The following is a 17768-nucleotide window of genomic DNA, read 5'->3' on the forward strand; positions in this document are numbered from 1 at the left end:
CAGCGACACAGACGATGCAATCTCACCCTCCTCCACTATCTGTTCCAAGAGAGAGTGTAGAATTGTGTCCATGGTAGGCCGCTCCTCACGTAAGCTGAATTGGTCCTCGTAAGTTGGGATCATGTCAGGATAGCTGTTGGACAATCCGGGAAGCCACGATCCGTTTGAACAGCTTCCCTACCTCTGCCTCTAGCAGGCAGATCGGCCTATGTGCGGACGAAGAATCCGACTTCCCCACCTTCCGTGAGAAGGCCAAATTCCCCCCAAATTCCCCTTTCATCTGGAGAGGAAGCGGCTCACTCTCATGCACTGCGTGAAGAGTGCCTGGAATCGAGCGCTGAGTTCATCCATGATAAGGAACCACCCTCGGTCAAAGACTCCGTCCGGTCCAGGCTTTGGATATACTCGAACTTCCTCGCTGCCAACTTTATTTCATCGGCAGTGACCCCGAATTCCTCGGTTCATTCATCAAGAATGGACTTCCTCTCTCGTCAGAAATAAGGTCTCCAGACCCCGGCCTGGAACTTACAGTCTGGAGTCTTTGCAACCGGAGATTGTCCAAAATACAATTTTATACGGATGCCTTCACGGATCCTTCTCCAGATCTTGAAAGAATTCCTCTTAGGCCCCCACTTTGGCACCTCAAGTTCTGGCGATCTCGAACGCGTCCTGCTCCGCAACCATCCAGTCAGCGATCCCCGTAAGAGGTTTTGAAGAGATCCTTCCAGCGTGCGGTAGGCAGGGCCTTGTCCAGACGGAGGATTGTCTCAGTTCGACGATTTCCATCGCCCATTAATAAGCCGCTTTGGGAGGCACTGTTTAACTTTGGATATAGCCGCGCCGCAGGCGCGATGGACTGCCGAGACGCTCCGTTTCCTGTTTGACAGAGGCCAAGGTCATAAATGCAGATAATTTTACTGTCCGCCTTTACTATCGTCATCAAGAAATTAAGCTTCCTGATCGCCCAACGAGGCTTAAAAATCTCCTCTTCTCTCTGAAATATGCCTCCCTGGGAAGTCGACCTGAGACTGAGGCGCTTACATATAATGGTTGGACGTGGTCCCATGTCGAATATCTCCCATTCCGTTATCACAGCTAGGGAGAGATAGCCCAGGAGAAGTCCATTATGGATTCTCTCTGCGGCTGGACGCAAGTACTCTTCGACCCGGTATTGACCAACACCAGTCCTAGTTCGAGGGCCCACTGCTCGAGACTATGACCTCAGGGTCACGCCTAGAGCCTCATATTGTAGATCAGACATTGAAATTCCTAACCACAATAATGAGATGGGGAAGAAATCCTCGCATAAACTTCTCCGTTTCCTTCAAGTGGATCTCGAATTTGGTCGCTACTCGAATCTGGCATTGGATCATTATGGAGAGATGGAGGAGCGCTCGAAACTGCGAGAGGATCCCCAGGTCGCAAGATACAACTAAAATATCTAGATATTTTTATCTAAACATTGTACTTCAGTTAACAGATGGATTTTGTCTGTTTCTCGTTACTGTCTTTGGGATTATGACAAAGATTAGATCTCCATGAAAGAAAAAATTGTGTGAGTCTCTTGGAATTCAACATTCGATATCGTAACATTTGGATGTAACATTCAATATCCTTGATCTTACATGTTTAATGTATATATTATTTCAACACTGCAGAATATAAAGCTGTTTTTTTGTTATTAAAATTTATTTGTATAAATTTAATTGCTTCAGTTTTTCGACAAGTTGTTTGACACATTACTACCATTGTACCATTTGTGGCTTGGAAAATACTCCCTATGTTACGCATTGTATATTACGAGTTTGACTCTCACATTATTTATCATATTAATTTTCCTCTACATAAAAATTTGAAACTGTCACAATTTTATTCAAATATATTATTTAAAAAATCATTCTTTTTAAAACTAATTAACAATTTTATTGAATTTATATATTTGACTTAAAAAATTCTATTTTATATGTATAAATTGATTTATGACGCATGATTTATCTTTTTTTCTTATTCGTTTCTCAAAATAGGTGAATATGTAATGAAATATCCGAATGAATAAAAGAATAACTTACCAACATTAGCAGGAACGAAGTTACTAAAATAATGAAAAATTAAAGTTTTATTATCATGATTGTTATAAACATTTATATAAATGTTAAATCCGAATTTGTTTATTTTTAAGAAAAAGTGTAATCATCGTAATTTGGAGTTGAATTTGGACAAATGTGACGCACTATTCGTGCATGATGTGCTACATTTCCGTCGATTGCCATGAGGCGAATAACTTAGACTCCCATTCTTAAAAAATATTGCATACGTAAAACTAGGGAAATGCTACGTATAATATACGTAACATGTGTCATACTACGTATCGTATACTGTAATATTTCCCTAATCTTACATATGTCCAACTCTTAATCATGAATTCAATTTTAATAATTATTAAAAGAAGTCTTGTGTGCATCACAAGAATTGTAATATAAAAGTACACAAATAAATATGTGCAAATACATAGAATGTTTATTTCCAGTTTTTAATATGCATATCGTATATACTTTTAGTACGTATATATTTTCTCTTAAAATATTTATTAAAATATAAAAATTATAAATATATTTAGGATTCCGTTAAATATATGTGTAATAAATATTAAATAAGTATTAATTTTATTGCAACACAAGAGTTTCAATGCCTCCTTTTCGTACAACTATACCATCTGTCTGTTTACTTTCTTCTACACAATGAATTTTACAAGAAAAGATTCTGAAACATAAAAGAATTTTTTTTTATTAAGATTTATGAAAAATTAAAAACGTTCTAGATATTACATTGGATTAGGGAAAGTCTTTTTACAAATTAGTAAAAAGACCTTTTTCCATCAATACCTTCGTTAAAAATAATCAAAATTTAAATTTAAAAAAAGGATTTATAGCTTGAAATTTCTAATAATTTCTAATAATTTCGAATAATTACTATATTTTTTTAATTTAGGTGAGTTTTGTAATTTTTACATATAGAAAACTATGAGTTGAATAATATGAAAATTTTCTATTCACTTAGGTCTATAGTGTGTTCCAAAAAAATTTTGAGCAAATATTCAATTATCTATCGTAAAAATTTAAAACTTTCCCTACATAATCGTATAATTAAAAAAATGTTCTTACAATTTTTTGTTTCTTACGATTTTTTTCCCGAGTTATTCGCGGATTAAGATAAAAAGAAACATTCTGACTTTATTGCGTAACTCCTTAAAAATCATCGTATCGCAATGAAAATATTATTTTTAAAGCTGAAACTTGCTCTATTAAGTGGTTTAATTTTTCACAAATAGAATGGATTGCTAAAAGTCTTTTTACCAATTTGTAAACTTTTTCCCCAATCCAATATACAGATTTAAATCTACTTTTGGGCATTAAAAAAATTTTACAATACATATAAATCTGAATAAATATTAATAAAGAAACAAAAAATATTGAAACAATTTTTCATTGTCATTAAATATTTTTAGTTATTAGTTTTAATAATAATTATGTTAATTTAACATAAATTAGTTTTAATTGTGCAATATTTAGAATAATAGAATGCTCACAGCTCGCAAAGCATATTATTATTTATATTTATTTTTTTCGGATGATATTACGGAATCAAACAACTCTGTTATTTATTTATTACGGAAGAAATAAAAGTAATATTTATTTTAAAAATAATATTAATTTTCTAAATAAATAAATTAATCTAACAAACTTAACGACTTTAGGAATTAGCTCTATAGAAAGTGCACAATAAAAATCAATGTTAACGTTTAATCAAATATCTGACTTTTAATTAGAACAAATAAAAAAAAATTACAAAATTTCAATAGGCGCTCGTAAACGGCGCTGTTTCGATTAATTTTTTAGCCATCTTCAGTACATACTACTTCGACGAGATATGAGATAGACGCATTCAGTATACAATGTTCATCGCGTGTTTGTATCAATAATGTTTCTCTGTGAGGTGATCAGTTCTTCTTTTTAAGATTCAACTAGTTGGACCATCCAGCTATCCAACTATTGATCGAAAAAGAAGAACTGACCATCTCACAGAGAAACTTTTTTTTTTTCAATTTCGTTTTCAATTTCAATTACGCCATTCTAAAGAAGGTAAAGTGAATATCCTAATTAGTGATCATGTTTTAGTTAGACCAAGCACATATATTTTGGAATGACAAGGAAATTCTGCAATGCATATTGCCAGTATTAATTTTTTAACATTCTAATTTCAAAGTAGTACATGTTTATATTATTTTTATCATTCAATTTTTCACTTTATCTTACTAATTTAAGCACATTTAAAGTGGTCACGTTGTCATTCAAGACAGGTGGCATGTGTAATAGCCGTAGGCTTATTACGATACACTGAATTCATAACGCAGTTGCATCAGTCAAAGTCTGTTTAGTTACACGTTTTATCAAAAATAAGGATTACTTACTTATATAATAAGGATTAATTGAACATGAAAGAAGTTAACAGTAAGTGCAAATGTACTGCAAAATCGATTGTAAATAAAATAATTGTGGTGATCTCTAGTAAGTCAAGTACGTGGTCGGCTTTACTCAAAGCTAATAAAAGATATCGCCCTAAATCTATCATGAATCCATAGAGGATCCACCTTTATCCTTGATGCACTATCAAGGAAGATTCAGTTGTCATTGAACTTTCTTAAGAGAATCACATTAAGCACCATGAGTACCAAATACGCATCACGCTATGAAGCCGTGTTCCTCTGCACTCACCTAAAAATGTCACAATTAGCGGCTGCTAAATATATGAAAAAGTCGAAATCATCCGTACAGAAGTGGGTGCAGCGATATAATGTGACAAAAAATATCGATGATTTACTGGAACGTGACTCAATATGCAAAGTGGACAAAAAAGACGATAAAAAAATAGTGAATCTGTTTTTGCGGAATCCTGGCTTAACACTGCGTCAAGGACAAGCAAAATTAAAGCAGAAGGTTTAGATATGTCGTATGAAACTATTCGAACCTATCTCAAGGCTAATAACATGAAATGCAACCACGCTGGTCGACCACGCTCTTACTTGATTTACTGTATACGAAAAACATAGTCAAAAAAATAGAGTCAAAATAGTGACCGACTAGATAAAATAACAAAGAATAATTAAAGTTAGGCTCTTGAGATAAAAATTAAACAATAAATGAAAACATGGGCAATTAAGAGCCTAATTGCAATAATTGGAGCGATTATATCAACATGTATTTCTCAGTACTATATATATATAACAAATACCGAACGTTTCGGCTTAATTCAAGCCATCTTCAGCAGTCTAGTATAATAAAATCTCTTGACGAATAATTCCAAACATCTCATAGTCTCCTATAATACAACTTCCTCAATACAATTCAAGTAATCGCAAATCAAAGTAATCGAGTGCAAGCAAGGGAATCTTCCAAATTACCAAATCTGCAGTATGTAACCGTCATTTAGCTGTTAGACTAAGTGTGAGTTAAATAAAAAAAATATAATGTATAAGAAGGACAGTTAAAACATAAAAAAAGATCACCCATTTATAATGGAAACTTATCTATTGCACTCCATAATGAAATATTATAAATTAAATCATCGTAAAAAGAATATCACAACGCCAAGCATCTTTAGTGACATATTCACAATGTCAAAGCAGAGTCACGTATGTAAATTATCATGAAAGACTAAATATTGTAAGTACAAAAACAACAATGTCAAGAAAGTAAATGTCAAGAAAGTAAATGTCGTCGAATAAAGAAAATACATTGTTCGATATTTGTTATATATATGTAGTATTGAGAAATACAGGGTTGGCCATATTCGACGGAAAGACCTTGAACCATATTAAATGATTTTTAAAATGAACAGCAAAAAATGTGTTTTTTCCCATGATTGAAAAAAAAAAACATCTTTCCGTCGAATATGGCCAACCCTGTATATGTTTATATAATCGCTCCAATTACTGCGAATTTAAGCCCATGTTTTCATTTATTGTTTAGATGAAATAATTTGAAATAATGTGTTTTTTTCATGTGTGTCAGGAAATAATCTTATGTTATTGTTGCTTATTTTCATATTAGTTTGTTTTTCGAGTCTTAACCTTAAAAGTCTATATAGTAACCTAAAATAATATCATTGATTTCATAAGAAGATTATTATTTGGGACATTGTGATTTCGATACCAATTACAGACCAATAAGTTCATTATATATTACTTTTATAACATTTTTTTTATCGAAAATCGCATTTTTTTATATAGATAAATTTTTGCATAAAAATCGCAAATTTATTCGTTAGATTCTTTAAGTATTTGAAACTTTGAAGACATATTGCACTCCCGGTCACTACTCAAACATTGTTAATATCAGGCACTGATTCAAGTCACTAACCAAACATAGGTTACTAACTGAGATAAAGCAAAATTGAACGATCACTAATAGGTACATTTACATGTAGGGATATAACTATTATTTAATGAATATGTATACAACGTTATAAAATTATACAATGATTTTCTATTGATAATTGACTTAACTTTCCTACAGTAATAAGAGTTTCAATCGGAAGCCAAGTTTTAAGATTTGTTTATTCAAATCTTATTCATTACTTCACAGACTTTATTTAATCACTAATTAATACATAATCACCTTATTATCTTTTACATATAAAACAAATTCATATTTATTACAGTACGATTTTCTTTCATATGTATAGTTAGCATATAACAAATCATTAAATTGAGTGGATAATATGATTATTACTATTTATAAATATATAAAAAATGTAAGTACATGAATTATAATAATAAAAAATAAACAATTTCATGAGATAGGGTAACAAAGTGCATGACTACATTTCTGTCCAGTAAAAATATTTGTAAACATAATTACATGAAATTTATGACAGTACACATTGTAATATTATTGCAAAAGGTAGTATAAAAGAAGGGCAAAGAGCCAATGACGTATATAAAGAAATTATAATTTAGATAAGCAAACTTAATACAAAAACAATTAAGATACAATAAAATAAAACAAACGTTTCAACTCCAATTGAGTCATTTTCAATGCCATCATACAGTAATATAAATGCCGTTCTGAATTAAAAATTCGTACATAATCTTACAATATTCTTACAATTCCTTAACAAAACTTTCTTTCTTCTTTCTGTGTAATACACTGAGTCATTTTTATCAAGAATTAACAAAGTCATAAGAAAGTTCTGGAAAAGTAACCGTAAACAAAAAGAATTAATATTAATCACATAAAAATTAAAAATATGATGATATACCTTAGTAAATCTGTTAAGAGTCCCATAATACACATCGAGAAAAAAATGTAAGATGTCCATTTCGTGGTACAATAAAAAAGTCTTTTTAATTTAATAGGTTATTATAAGCAAATTCGCAAAGGTAACGAGCATCTGACTTAAACGATGTCACAAAACGAAATGTCAAACAGAAAAACATTATCGAGAACGGAAAATCGGAGGTTGCGTATGACTGATGGGGTCATTCCTAGAGCTTATGGTTTGACGAAGATACAAAACTATCCGTTGAGAATTATTGTCTCATCGTTAAATAGCCCGTTATATAATTTGTCATTGTTTTTGTATAACATTATTGCAGATTCTATACCGGAGACGCCTAGTTTCATAAAAAACAGCTATGATTTGATTAATAAACTTAAAATGTAAGGCTGGAATCGGATTCCGTTTTGGTTTCCTTGGATGTAGTATTCCTTTTCACTAACATACCTATAGATTTGGCATCTGATAGTGTGGTTGTGAGGTGGGATGCTATATCTAAGAGAACTAAGATTCCTTTGGACGAGTTTCTGATAGCCTTTCGTATGGTTCTGAAATTCTGAATTTTTAATAAAAAAATATATAAACAGATTTTTGGGACCCCCATGGGTTCACCTTTGTCACCGGTTGTTGCAAATATTGTTATGCAGGATTTTGAGAAGATGGCTATTGGAATGCTGCCTTGTCGTCTTGTTTTACTACCGATACGTCGATGATATTATCTTAGCCGCTCCTTCTGAAAGTATTTATGATATTTTGGATGTTTTCAATTCATTACATACTAGATTACAGTTCACCATGGAGATAGGTGATGGAAAAATAAGTTATTTAGATACGAACGAATTAATTATCGATGAACGGAATCTCATTTTTGATGTATACCGTAAAGCAACCTTTTCCGGCAGATTTCTTAATTTCCATTCATACCACCCACTTTGTCATAAAAGAGATTTATGGAGTCGTGGATAAAATATTTTGTTTGTGTCATCCAAAATTCCAACAAAATAATTTGATTGACACTATTAAGATTTTTTTACAGAATGGATATCCGTTAAGTTTTATTTTTTCGACTATTCATAATAGAATAAAATATCACATTAATAAGTTTAATAATTTAAATAAGAATAAGGATGACACTGGGAGAAGGTTCTTTACGATTCCATATGTTAATACGATATCCGAAAGATTTATACCTATTGTTAATATGTTTAATTGCAAATTGGCTTTTACTATTCCTAATACATTGAGAAGTTTTATAAGGAGAGGAAAGGATGATTTGGAACACGTTCAGAGTCAAAATGTGGTTTATAGAATATCCTGTGAGGATTGTGATGCCAGTTACGTTGGCCAAACTAAAAGACAATTAAAGACTAGATTGCATGAACATGTTTCTGATATCAATATAAGTTCAAAATCTCCATCAGTGATTTCTAACCATCGTATGGTGGAGAATCATAACTTTAAATGGAATAAAGTGGAAATATTAGATATATTCTTCCTTCATACAACAAAAAGTTGATATCAGAAATGGTCCATATTAAAAAACAGAAGCATGGGATTAATAGACAAAATGACACGGAGTCTTTGCCGGATTTGTATTCTGACATTATACATTCTCTTTCTCCTTTCTAACATCTTCTATCCTTTTCCTCCTATTTTTCCGTTTTCCGATCTCGATAATGTTTTTCTGTTTGACATTTCGTTTTGTGACATCGTTTAAGTCAGATGCTCGTTACCTTTGCGAATTTGCTTATAATAACCTATTAAATTAAAAAGACTTTTTTATTGTACCACGAAATGGACATCTTACATTTTTTTCTCGATGTGTATTATGGGACTCTTAACAGATTTACTAAGGTATATCATCATATTTTTAATTTTTATGTGATTAATATTAATTCTTTTTGTTTACGGTTACTTTTCCAGAACTTTCTTATGACTTTGTTAATTCTTGATAAAAATGACTCACAGTGTATTACACAGAAAGAAGAAAGAAATTTTTGTTAAGGAATTGTAAGAATATTGTAAGATTATGTACGAATTTTTAATTCAGAACGGCATTTATATTACTGTATGATGGCATTGAAAATGACTCAATTGGAGTTGAAACGTTTGTTTTATTTTATTGTATCTTAATTGTTTTTGTATTAAGTTTGCTTATCTAAATTATAATTTCTTTATATACGTCATTGGCTCTTTGCCCTTCTTTTATACTACCTTTTGCTTATTAATACAGAGCCTTTTTTATTACTTTTAATAATATTATTGCATTGTGAATAAATATAAATTTATTTTATAGTTAAAAGATAACTCTTTATAGTGACTTAATAATTATAGTGGAGTGCGCTTTGACTAGCCTGAAAAGTAAAGATTTTTTGAGCATGCATTGTAGGAAAAGTATAAATACGATCCATTCATAATTTGCCAATTTTTATTTATACATATATATATTGGGTATGGAAATAAGTTTCCGCCCTTTTTAAATGAAAAAGATGTGTTTATTTAAACAAATCTATATAAGTAAGTTTATTCAAAGTATGCTCCTTCGGAAGCGACAACTTTCTCCCACCTTTCCGGTAATAAACGGATTCCTCGAATGAAAAAAATCTGGTTCTTTTGAAGCGATCCATTCATCAAGCCATTTTTTGATACCTTCATAAAAATTGAATCGTTCTCCAGAAAGGGCCGACTGCATGGATCGGAACAAATGGAAATCTGAAGGGGCAATGTCCGTTGAATACAGCGGGTGGGGCAGAATTTCCCACTTTACTCCTTCCAAGTATTTCTTGACCGGTTTTGCAACGTGTGGCCTAGTGTTGTCATGTAACAGAATCAGCTTGTTGTGTCTATTGTTCCATTCCGGTCGTTTTTCTTTCAAAGCTTGGTTTAAACGTATCAGTTGTAGTCGATAACGATCACCAGTAATGGTTTCGGATAGTTTGAGCAGCTCATAATATATAATACCTCTTTGATTTCACCAGATGCACAACATAATCTTCGAAGCATGGATATTTCGTTTTGGCGTTGATGGACCTGGTTCACCTGGCATCACCCATGCCTTCAAGCGTTTAGGGTTATCGTAGTAGATCCATTTTTCATCGCCAGTTACGATACGATGTAGAAAACCCTTCCTTTGTTGTCATTGACAAAGCATCTCGCAGATGACCAAACGTCTTTCCATGTCTCTTTCTTTCAATTTGTGGGCACCCAATTTCCTTCTTTTTGCACCATTCCCATTGCGTGTAGACGTTTTCCAACAGTAGATCTATCAACATTTAACTCTTTTGCCAACCTATCGAGCAATAAACACGAATCTTTTTCGAATAATGCTTGCAATTCTGCATCTTCAAATTTTTTCGGTGCACTTTCGCGTTCTTTGTCACGCACGTCAAAATCACCACTGTTGAATCGCCGAAACCATTCTTTACAACTAGTTTTCGATGGAGCATGTTCACCGTAAATATTTACGAGCAAACAATGCGTTTCCGCAGCACTTTTCTTTAAAATAAAATAATGGAGTAAAACTTCCCGCAAATTGCTTTTTTGGAATAAATTCCGACATCTTCAACGCAAAAAAAGTTATTCTTTCTTACGCTTCGAGCGAATGCCATCTATTGGGCTCAAAAGTTTGGACACACACCTTTCAAAAACATGTCTTGCCATTCTATCAAACACACGAGCAATGCTACTAACGACATCTTTCTGCAATGGAAACTTATTCCCATACATATATATACAATATATATATATATATATATATATATATATATATATATATATATACATATATATACATTGAATTAATAAATAATAATAAAGCTGTACGTATAAAACAATGTAGTATACAAGAAGGGCAAAGAGCCAGTAATATATAAAAGAATTTTAATTTAAATTAGTATTAAAAATTCATATAAAATAATTACAATTACAACAAACGTTTCGACTCCAATCGAGTCATTTTCAATGTAGTCTTAATATATCAACATCGTTTTATAAAATAAAAAATATGCACATGATCTTACAATATTATTATAATTTTTTAATATCAAATTTTTCATTCATATAATACGCTGCGAATCATTTTTATCAAAAATCAAAGTAGTCCATTATTAATGGACTCTTAACATATTTACTGATATTGACAAGATACATTATTACTAATTTTTATGTAGTTAATATTAATTCTTTTTGTTCACGGTTACTTTTCCAGAATTTTCTTATGACTACTTTGATTCTTGATAAAAATGACTCGCCGTGTACTACACGGAATGAAAAATTTGATATTCTTCGCGGCTCGTATAAACATGATAAGGATACATTTGATAAGTCGTACATGTCATACACAATTTACATATGTACTATTAGAAAATTTATAATGCAAGGATATAAGGATCAGAATTCTTTATACTGTTCGAGAGTAGTTCGATAAATCAGGTAAATTTTTGCGAGATGGTGCCATAATAAATATAGTGTATGTCCAAGAAATAACACTATTCAAACTACCTCATACCAATAAGTTTCAACCAAAAAAAACGACGACCTAGTTTACATGTGGCAAACGTTGGAAGTGAGTATGGCAGCAGTTGTCGTAAAAATAAAGAAAGACGAATAATGCCGCGATTGCTGATAAACGCACGCAAAAAGACATTTTGTAGCAGTATTTGTCAATGCACAATCCACAAGACTTTTGTCGTCGATTCATAACCGTAGACGAGACTTGGATTCATCACTACACATCCGAATCAAAACAGCAGTCGAAGCAGTGGACAGCGCCGGGTGAACATGCGCCAAAGAAAATGAAGATTGTTTTGTCGGCCGGGACGATAATAGCCACTGTTTTTTGGGATTCTCAAGGAATCATCTTTATTGACTACTTGCAGAAGGATCAAACAATCACATATTATTCTACATTTCTGGATCGTTTGTACGAAGAGCTGCGAACGAAACGGCCGAGATTACACAAAAAACAGCGCGCAAACAAGTCATCTTTTACTATGACAACACTTCGGCTCCATAGTCGCAATGGCAAAATTGCATGAATTAAGGTCCAAATTGCCCCATCCACCCTATTCTCCTGATTTGGCCTCTTATAACTTCTTCCTATTCCCAAACCTCAAGATCTGGCTCGGAAGAAAGAAATTTTTGTCCAATGAGATTGTCATCACTGTTGTGGATGCGTATTTTGTGTCACAAATGCTAATTGTACAAGTGATAATTGCGCTAGGAACATGCTAGGAAATATAAACGATCGAAAGTTAAACCGAGTTATTACTGAAATGAAACTTATTAAATACAACTTTTAAGAATTAATATAAAAAAAAATCTTGAGCGAATAAACTATAAACAGTAAAAATGCGGACTCGTTTGCGCGGAAACTGGCCTTGTCTGATAAGCGAAACGCTGACGGGCTAACGCGGAAGGACTAAGGTTGCCTCGAAAACGATATATAAGCATGACCGGGGATGCGGTCATTGGTCAGAAAATTGAACGAAACACATCATGTTACTCTGCCCGTCGTCCAACCAAAACTGTAAAAGTACTTATCGTGACGCGAATATCGAATAATGTAAATTATAAGTGGAGATGTGAAGATTAATAAAAACTGGTGATATGTATATAAGTTCGTAAATATATTTCTATTCTAAAAATACAAGTCATACTGTCATTTATTATCTCGCGAAGTTCTTTGTGGATCCTCGAACTATGCCATGAAACAATGGTACAACATTTGAAAGTTTCGAGATTTTCTACTTTTCTGAAGGGATAAAAAAATTAGAACACCGTTGGACTAAGTATGCAGAGTTTTAAAGAGAGTCGAAAAGTGAAAAAGAATTTTCCTGAAAATAAGTGATTTTATTGCTTTTTTATCTGATTTATCGAACGTAAATGATTTATAATTTTTTATAGTTTTTATAGTTTTTATAGTTTTTTACAATATAACAAGTACACAGTTTTTTAAAAATATCTTTTCACATTTAATATGTAGTTAGCTAAGTTGTAGGTTACAGTATGCAGTCTCTAACTTGTACATATGCAGTACATATATATAGTAGAACCTGGATTATTTTATTTTTTTTTTAATCTCCCGGATTGTCCAACACATAGTGCTTTCCAACAAGAGACACAGATAACACAGTGTAACACAATGAATCATTACATCCTTGTTATTTGCTAATGTTAAATGATAGATGATGACATGATCTGTGTCACACTGTGTCACTTGCTAGAAAGCAAATCACTCATTATCAAGTTGTGATGGTCATGTTACGTGCATTCTTACTCTCTGATTGAGATGCGGAATCTTGAGAAATCGCTTTAAAAAAATTTTTATTAAGAGGGAGTTATAAGAGTTAAAAAAGTTTATTTGAAACTTAAATTTTGATAAGTTCATAGTATATTAAGTTTTTAATTTTATTTTGATTATCATAATTATTAAAAGTTCATAATTCTTATTATATTTTCAAAAAAGAGGCTTTTATTTGTTATAAATAAATTAGTATATAAGAAAGGCTTTCTTTTTTACGTTAGTTTTCAAAACTATTCCAGGGTAATTACAAATTGTCACTCCCAGAGAAGTACTTTTGAAAATAAAAAATGCTTTTTTAAAATATAAATAAAATATCTATGATAAATGTCGTTATGATATTTGTTTCAATGTGGTTTACGCTCTATTGTACATCAATATCTGTAATAACTGTATTAGCATAACAGAAATACAAATAATTTCATTACATAGTAATTTACGAGTTCTGAGAAAAATAAATGTTCAAAGCCCCTTTCTCACATATATTTTTGAATTGAATGAAATAATATAATTTTCTGATATCGTTATTTTTTAAACAAAAATATAACAATAATTCGTATGAACCTTTTAATATTCAAATTTTTATTCGTATATGTAGAAGGAAAGAATCCTATTATGAAATACCAAGTTCATTTTGGACAGGGATTACAGCAATATTTTTAGCTTCGATTAATGATTGATTATTGTTAGATAACCATTAATGAAATTCGAATATTTTTCAATTAATTAATTAATCAATAATCAAAAGGAAAAAGTATTTAATTATTCAATTAATTAATAATCTAAATAAAAAATTATTTAATTATTCGTTTAATCAAGTAATCAAGAACATAATTTGGTAAATATCCTGTTTAGGGAAGTCCCCTCCAATGATTTTGATCTTGAGATATGTTGTCAAAGTCATGACCTTGAATGATCTCCAACAAATTTTAACCGTCGTTTGTTATCCGTTAAAAAGTTATTAACAAAAAAACTGCGAAAAATAATGTTTTATTTCTACTATATATAACAGTAGGATATATACACCGATTCTAGACCACTATATGTAAGTGCGTATACGTATATGCAGTCTGTATGTGTGTGTATGCGACGGGGAAGTGTACATAGACGCTAGGTCCGAGGAAGAAGGAAGCGCGTCACCGTCCGTGTTAGAGAGGGAAGGGGGCGTTTGTTCCTTCTCTCTCTCGCCCGCTGCGTCTCTTTCCAATCCGTTGTTCTCTTTGTCTCATCCGGTGCGATCCTACATTTATCATAGTATTCTCTCTCTCTCTCTCTCTCTCTCCCCTCCATCCCCCCTCCCTCCTCTTTCTCTCTAATTAAATGTCTAGATCTAAGGTTATCTAAATAATATCAAGATTGTTATTGAGGAACTGTGACCACATTTGTACGGCACCTTTAATCGGATTTAATAAGTGATAAAAATACATTCAATCGATGCATTTTCGCATAAAAATAAGTAATATGTTTGACAAAAAAAAAATGTATCTGCCTCATGAACCGGTTAGTCATTGAAGTCGATCAAAAAGTTTCGTCATAGCGACGAAATATTGTGATGCAAACATACACTGCAGAAACTGCAGTACAATTTTCATTTCTCTGCTTTAGGGCCGGTATTCATAATGAAATTTTATATTCAAGATCGTCTTATATGGTCTTAAAGGGATGCCCTATTTTATCAACGAAATGTTTAATTTTCCCCGGCTCGTTTTTCTTAATTGCACTTACGGATTGAAAAATCCTTCTCTACAATTAAAATATCGACAACACTGTCAGCTACAATTTAATACAAAAAACGAAAGAAAATTAAAAATTGTAGTTTTATCACCGGCTCCTGCAGTCGACTCGTCGCAGTATGTGCTGCATATAAGAGTTAATATTGTTCTTTGAGGTTTTCTGTAGGGCGTCACACAGCTACTTATTTCAAACGTACCAAGTTTGAAATTGTTATATGCAGCACATTTTTTTACTTTTCGGATGTCAAAGTGTCAAATAGCACTTAGTAGGAAGCGTCATTTCTTTCATCGCCCGCGTGCAAATATAGAAATAGGTTGAACCAGCAATTATGTAAACCAGCAATATATTATCAGCTGGAAACGCCATAATAATAACATACATTTTTCTATATATAAATATATATAAAAAAATATATATTAAAATAGAATCGTTGCTTAGAAAAGGAGTCGTGCATCCTTGCTGCATCGACGATAATCGACAGTAAACTGGAATTGACACATTCTTGAATTACAGAACCAATTATCAAAACAGAAGTACGACAGAGTGAGACAGAGAAAAAACAAAAAAGGATAGAAGCTCCAATTGTAATCGGTGAGGCTTCACATGTCGAGTTGAGCTTGTTGAGCAAAACAGCGAGTCTATCATTCAGAGTCTCTCTCTCTCTCTCTCTCTCCCTCTCTCTCGTTCTCTCTCTCTCTCTCTCTTTCTCTCTATGATCGCTTGTTTCTAGTGACCGAAATTGCTTTCTGGGAAATTTCAGCCACTCAACGTATATAATTAAAAGGAGAATGAACATTATATTAGGTGTTGGAATTAATTCGTAGCGTTTTTTAATGAAAGACTGTTATTTATTTCACATGAGCATTAAAAAATACATTAATGAAAGTACTTCCCATCACTTGTAAAACGCTACGAATTAATTCCAACACCTAATAGATAACGTATAAGTTTTAATAAATTATACTAATCCTATATCCCTTTAATGTATAATAGCAAAAATAATTCCAAAACACAATAATTTACGAGATATTGACATTTCCATGATTTTCCATGAGCATTACCATGTTCAGAAGTGATTTGTAAGATCTCAGCGTGGTCTCGCGCGTAGGGTGCGAGATCAGAATGTTAGAAATCCCACGATCGATTTCTTTTTTCTTCTTTCATAATTTTTTTTTAAATAAATGACATTATTAACAAACACATGTTACAGGCCAAATATATTTTCATTTAATTTTTGAAATTATACATGTATTTCTCAAAGTATTAAACCAATAATTGCAAAAATAATTTGATGTAGTATACATCGAATAAAAAACCAGTATTTTTATATGTAAATGAAATCTGTTTATTTTTAGAAAAAATCCGAAAAAAATCATGTTTTTGTAATAATGTTACGTTTGATATCGATCAATACTCCTAAATGTTTCTTTTATAACTATCATCCAAATATATGAAAATTCTGATAATAAATCAAATCGCAAAATTGCGATTAATATAATTATAGGATGATATCATTATAATTTTATAATTTACAAATTAAAAAGCCTTTATATATTGTCCAATATACAAATAATTTTTTATTTATCTATTGAAATGATTCGGTATTCTTCCTACAATTGTAGGAATACACATTGTTAAATTTTTCGGTGCTCGGAAATAATTGCATTTTGGATCGACTTTTGCATCGCCTTTTTTCCCCCGCCGTCTATTATCGCTCATTGCTATAAGAAATATGCTGCGACCGTACCTTCCAGCAAATTATCCTTTATTTTCCTTCTTACATAATTATAATTTTCTTTATTAAATCAAATTTTCTACTAAAATATATATATATATATATATATATATATATATAAATATACATTTTACGATATAATTGACAATAATACAATAATTATAATGAACAATAATCTTTCGATATTAGGGAGTTGTTGCAATCATTTATCCAGATATGGTGAACGCTAAGGGTATCGATCAAGTAACTTTTTTTTTACAGCGAAAACGTGAAAAGTGAAAAATTTTATGTATGCATGTACATGTACACATATATACAAAAAATTTTTAGTTTTCACGTTTTCGCTGTAAGGAAAAAGGTAATCGATACCATGGTCACGTTACCTTCTTCTTAGCGACTATTTAAAAAAAGGATAATGTAACTTTTAGTTCTTGAAAAAACTCTATTATCTTTGCAGCTCTATTATTGATGCGTCTTTTAAGTGCATTTTCAAGAGTTATTTCACTAAAAAATAATACAAACTGATGATCAAATATATGACGCGGCAAAGTAAAATTCTATAATATATTAAAATAAAAAAATTGAAAATCTTAATTGGACTCTCACTACTTAAAATAATAACAATACCAATTTAAGGTTAATAAGAATTAACACAGGACGAGG

At 31.6% G+C, this 17768-nt stretch overlaps 1 protein-coding gene across 17 annotated transcripts in view; it reads right to left on the reverse strand.

Annotated features, from left to right (window-relative positions):
* LOC105148557 (intraflagellar transport protein 81 homolog) overlaps positions 1 to 17768 on the reverse strand; it is a 588627-nt gene that overhangs the window by 247233 nt on the left and 323626 nt on the right. For 2 of the 17 annotated variants that reach the window (XM_087406968.1, XM_087406984.1), the window contains one exon: positions 1991 to 2760. The exons of 10 other annotated variants lie outside the window; for them this stretch is intronic. In XM_087406968.1, the coding sequence (XP_087263094.1) occupies positions 2664 to 2760 (97 nt within the window). In that variant the 3' untranslated portion in view covers positions 1991 to 2663. Of the gene's footprint in view, positions 1 to 1990; positions 2761 to 7782; positions 8069 to 11514; positions 13170 to 17768 lie in introns of those variants that run through there. 5 more of the 17 variants (XR_015545346.1, XR_015545345.1, XR_015545344.1 and 2 more) reach the window with 5 other exon arrangements.

This window comes from Acromyrmex echinatior, chromosome 6, assembly GCF_024713525.1.
Source record: "Acromyrmex echinatior isolate Ae372 chromosome 6, ASM2471352v2, whole genome shotgun sequence".
Taxonomy (NCBI): Eukaryota; Metazoa; Arthropoda; class Insecta; order Hymenoptera; family Formicidae; genus Acromyrmex; species Acromyrmex echinatior.